Source organism: Sinocyclocheilus grahami, unplaced genomic scaffold (genome assembly GCF_001515645.1).
Source record: "Sinocyclocheilus grahami isolate Dianchi unplaced genomic scaffold, SAMN03320097.WGS_v1.1 scaffold201.1, whole genome shotgun sequence".
In the NCBI taxonomy this organism is placed as follows: Eukaryota; Metazoa; Chordata; class Actinopteri; order Cypriniformes; family Cyprinidae; genus Sinocyclocheilus; species Sinocyclocheilus grahami.
In genome coordinates this window covers 42492-47829 of record NW_015505380.1, presented here as the reverse complement: position 1 = coordinate 47829, position 5338 = coordinate 42492, and the positions used below count along the sequence as shown (strand labels likewise).

Genomic DNA, 5338 nt, shown 5'->3' with positions numbered 1-5338 from the left:
TTTGGAGTTTTGGAGTGTGTGAGTGTGTGTTTTGGAGTGTGTGAGTGAGAGCGTGTGTTTTGGTGTGTGAGAGTGTGTGTGTGTGTGTTTTGGAGTGTGTGAGTGAGAGCGTGTGTTTTGGAGTGTGTGAGTGAGAGCGTGTGTTTTGGAGTGTGAGAGTGTGTGTTTTGGAGTGTGTGAGTGTGTGTTTTGGAGTGTGTGAGTGTGTGTTTTGGAGTGTGAGAGTGTGTGTTTTGGAGTGTGTGAGTGTGTGTTTTGGAGTGTGTGAGTGTGTGTTTTGGAGTGTGTGAGTGTGTGTTTTGGAGTGTGTGAGTGAGAGTGTGTTTTTTTTGCACACCGTTTCCAGGAAACATGTCGTTCAAACCGGAAACCGCAGCAAAACGGTGCACACCGGTTTGAGCTTGAACTTGCCCCAGGTGTGTGGTGGGCATTCTGGACGAGGAGAGCCCCCTCTCACAATTTAAAGTGCTTTCAGTGTCTAGAAAATGACAGGAATTGCTACCTATACAATGCTGAATACGTACTGTGAGCCGTTGCACCAACCAAACAAGGACCCGTCGCTGCTGAACGCTATGTATCTGCCTTGCCGTTCATCTCTGAAACACATTAAACAGATGCTGTTAAAAAGAATGACAAGGTTTCAGGGTAAACACTTTGCAAATGCAATCACTCACTTCTGAAAGGCAGAGCTTTCTTGACAGCTCGGAGGTCCACGCAGCAGAAACGTGCCATCTGATCCTCTGACTGATTGAAAAGAAACATAGCAGGTTAAACCCAGAAAAAGAAAGACAAAGACTGAATGCTGGTTTATATCTCATGTAACGTTAGATTTAATACTCAGGCAGTTTGAAAAGAGATCTGAAGGTTGTACTGTATGGATAGAGTCTATGGGGGATCTGTAATTGTCAGCTATGGGAAATAATAAGTCTACTAAGGATTTGCTGAGTTTGATGGACGTAGCTTGAAAACTATATTACAGCTTCTAGGGATTTAAAAATAAATGTATTAAAACTAAATACATTTATTAGCTGAATATTATCAAGAACGTTTAATATTTCACATTTGCATATGTGTGCATACGATGGCACGCTTTAGACCAATACTCTTGATTTCTTGAAATCACGATACAAAATATGTTGTGCGCACATGACAGGCTTATGAATGAGTTCAAGAGGCAATGTGACTGCAGAACTTTAGAATAAATCGCTTGTGCGTTATTTCATAACACGCTCTACAATCCCACGGTGATTGTTTATATCTTCGCTTCTGAAAATACTTGGTGAAATGAGCGTGAGATACACATTTTAGAGCATCAACTCACCTGCTAAATGAGGTGTGGGGGCCGCCATTTTGAAACGGAAGTACGACAACGTGCCACGTCACTGACGAGTCCGCGCAGACGTCACAATAGAGCGTTTCGTATTTTTATTTTCTTGTTTATTTTTCTACATTGTGACTGCTTTTATCTTTGTCTATATAATGTTCTCAATACAATAAAATAAAACTATAGATCGTTTCGGTTGCGCGTAGAATGTCAAACATAATGCATAAACCAAAGACTATAGAATACCCTTAAACTAAAGTTTTATAAGTAATACAGGTTCCTTTCGAGTTTCTGTATCAATAACAAATCGTATTACAGATTTATGGACTCGATTGGTTTTGGTCCGTGACATTCCATGCCTACTCATTGCGTTTTGGGGAAAAAAATAGCATAATAAAAACTAATAATTTTTTTATTTGACTATTTTTAATAATTTTAAGTTTTGGTCAACGTCAAAAAATGACGCACGATTAATTTAGCTGACATGTTCTTCTCAACAATCAAATAGATATATTGACTAATACTGTGATTAATTAGGAATGACGTTTATCTTGAATTGGGTTGTTTTTATGACATTTTTATGAGGGGCGGGAATATATTATTTTAAAGGCTTGCCACCTAACACACACACACACAAATAAACAGTCGCCCCAGCAACCTTTACAGAATAATTAAAAAATATATAAATATTTTCTAGTAATCGTAAACAGCAGTGATTGGTCCAGCGTCGCCAGCGCTGATTAAAGTAACACGCACCACGTGACAACAACTCTGCGTTTTACGCGTCCTGGACAATAATTTATTTGTAAATAATGACACTTATTGCCTTTAACAGTCACAGACAAGAAAACAATACGTTGAAATAATAAAATAAAATAAATAATAAATAAAATAAATATAATTTAGATCCGCGAAACGGCTTAAGCCCCGCCCATCGCTGATGTCTTTTGACGCAAATCGTTTTTATTTCGTTCCGAAGCGTCCACGTCTCGGAGGGCGGAGTGAGTTAGTAACGCACACGTAGACTAAACCACTGCATCAGCCCGAGATCACACATCAGCTGGAGCTCTTCCGCGCCGACTTTTCTTTCTTTTCTTTAATAAAACAGCAGCAAGAGATGGTGGCTAAGCAGAGGATTCGCATGGCGAATGAGAAACACAGCAAGAACATCACTCAGAGAGGCAATGTGTCCAAATCTACGGTAAACCACCGCTTTTACTGCTCTGACTTTTACTATAGCCATCACTCACACACACACACACACACACACACACACACTCTCTTTCTCTCACACACACACACACACACATATCTCTTAACTCCCTACCCCCCAAAGCATCCAAAATGATGATTTATCGTGCAGCCCTAATATATACATAGTATTATAACTGATTTACGAAAAAAATAGTAATATTACATAAACGGAAACATTAATAAGCAGAGGTAAGGAAATTAATCCTCATCAACAGAATCATTAAAAAAGAATCAAATTGTTTCAAGGATCTGTCACATTATTTATTACTAGTCAGATAAAAATATTTGAGAAGTGAGTGGTTTCAGTCCACGCACGCACGCACGCACTGACGGTCACGCACTGTCCTCGCCGGTGCTCTGTCTGGCCTCCGCGCGCTGCGCATGCGCACTGCACTGTCCGGGCTCGTGCGGGGCCCGTGACGAGACGATCCAGCGGGAGTGTTAGCTGTGTAATGGCGGCTTCGGTGTTGCTCTCCGCGGAAAGCGCCGTGCCCTTGTTTACCGTCGGCCACCCCGCCGGAGCCGCTCATCACGGATTACCCAGTGCTCCCGGAGCCGCGTCCTGGAGCCGCTCGCTGGACCGGGCGCTGGACGAGGCGGCGGCCACCGGAGCGCTCACCCTCAGCGGCAGGAAGCTGAAGGAGTTCCCGCGGAGCGCCGCCGGACACGACCTGACCGACACCACACGCGCCGGTAACCAGCTAACCAGCTAACCTTCACATTCCGCTCCCCTTTAACCCTTTTAACCGTTAACCCGTCCAGAAGCTCAGCTGAAGCCGCGGTGGTCGAGTGCTACGCTAGTTTATTCACACTGTGTTAGACTGGAGTGTAAACACACGGGTGTCCGAGACATGTGAACGTTTCAGAAACTAGCTTTGTCTAAAGTTGAGTTTAACTCATAAACTTCCAAGTCATGGTTGTGTTAATGGGGATATCTGTCAAACTGAGCTCCGTGTAGCTGATTTGAGACCCACACATTGGGTTTGTTTGACAGGTTAAGAGGTTTATTATGTTGGTCATCTTCAGGTTAAGGTGTTTGATTATCAAGCTGAGGATCTATGGTCATCATGTGAATTGGGTTTTGATTGTCATGTGGGTTTCTTAAAGGTCCCATATTGTCAAAACTGACATTTCCCGGCTTTTTTCACGATTACTGAAGTCTAGGGGCTGTTTAACTACCATATACGTTTCAAGACTTATACCGCAAATATATATTCTTAAGGACGTCAAAACCTCAAATAAAACTCCAGAAAGGTGTGCAATATGGGCCCTTTAAGATCTTGGTGACTTCATAAGGTCTGATTACAAGGTTTGGGCATTATTTTGAGGAATGCTGTCGTATTAAATTGTTTAAGATTTACGTGGGCATAGGTTTGAGCTTGGTATGTTGTTTGCTCATGTGAGATCCAGTCAAGGCTTTTTATTGTAATATTGACAGGATGCCGGTGATCATGTGAATCAAGGGTTTTACAGTGTTTTTAAATGTTTTAGATACTATGGACCCCCAAATATCCTCATCCAAGGGACCTCCATCCTAGAACTTAAAAGGCAAACTTTGCATGCAAAGACCCCATTTATACTGTGAATATTTACATTAAATGAGGACAGTAGAAGCAATCAAAACCAACAAGAGCAAAAATATGATATACACACACAATCTTTTTTTTTTTCTCTTTAAACTCTTCTCAAAACCCGTTTAAAAACCTCTGACGTTGATTATATGAGACCCTGTTAGGGATATGCCGGTATCAAATTCTCGTGTTGCGATTAATTGCTAATGCTTTTATCACGGTATACTGTATTATCACGATATTGAAATTTAGTTTAAAAAAGTGCTGTCATAATACAGTATGACAGGTTTAATAACTTTTTTCTTATAACCAAAATAACTGAACGTTTAAATGCAATAAAGCAATACAGAAAAATGTATAAAGTTTAAAGTGCAAAAGAACTATAAAGACCAATAGGTATCACTTTACAATAAGACCTCATTAGTTAACCTTAGTTTTAATGCATTAACATTCACAATCAGCAATAGCTACGCTTGCTACAGAAGTTATTAATCTTTGTTAACAAAAATACAAGTCTTAGTTCATGTTAGCTCATTAAATAACACGGTTGCAACTTTCGATTTTAACAACGTGTTATTAAATATTGGAATACCTAAGATTAATGAATGTTCAGAATAATTTTTCATTGGCAGTTTATATTAACTAATGAATTAACTCATGTTAACTAATGAAGCTCTAATGTAAAGTGTGACCGAACAATAAAGAATCAAAACACTTTCAAACAATATCTAGAGCATGTTGTAGTCCAGATTTAGCCTATTAAGTCTAAATATTGAAGTGTTTGGCGCGGTGATGAAGATCATAGCAAATACACTAATCTGAATGGCTGTTTAAATCATTTAAACACGATTCAGAAACAGAAAGTAGTGCAGCTGCTTTGTTTACAGGGTTTCTGGGGTAGCGGCTGCATTTAAATGAATTATTATTATTATTATTATTATTATTATTTCTGCAGTTTAACGTCATCTGCTGTCAGAGAGTGAAAGTGCGCTTTCCTCCAGAGCGTCTCTCACATGTTCCGCTGTGCGCTTCTCGTCCGCGCTCGTTTACGTCAGAGTGCGCACGCGTCTTTCACGCAGCATACAGCCGTGTTGTGCATTTTGACCAGTTGATGGGAAAAGTATTCTTAAAATGCATTCAAAATTCGGAATAATTTGTAATATATAATTATTCACGGTATTTAGAAGTG

General features: G+C 40.1%; 2 protein-coding genes across 2 annotated transcripts in view; one reads left to right on the top strand and one right to left on the bottom strand.

The window, feature by feature from the left end:
* The window catches only part of eif2a (eukaryotic translation initiation factor 2A), a 9312-nt gene extending 7917 nt beyond the window's left edge, over positions 1–1395 (bottom strand). Inside the window, exons 1-3 of the mRNA XM_016285756.1 lie at positions 1322–1395; positions 675–744; positions 525–596 (exon numbers count right to left, since the gene is read on the bottom strand). Coding sequence (XP_016141242.1) covers positions 525–596; positions 675–744; positions 1322–1349 — 170 coding nt within the window. The 5' untranslated portion in view covers positions 1350–1395. The remainder of the gene's footprint in view (positions 1–524; positions 597–674; positions 745–1321) is intronic.
* A 1546-nt stretch (positions 1396–2941) lies between these two features.
* The window catches only part of LOC107595370 (leucine-rich repeat and calponin homology domain-containing protein 3-like), a 30715-nt gene continuing 28318 nt past the window's right edge, over positions 2942–5338 (top strand). Inside the window, exons 1-2 of the mRNA XM_016285754.1 lie at positions 2942–3271; positions 3934–3949. Coding sequence (XP_016141240.1) covers positions 3031–3271; positions 3934–3949 — 257 coding nt within the window. The 5' untranslated portion in view covers positions 2942–3030. The remainder of the gene's footprint in view (positions 3272–3933; positions 3950–5338) is intronic.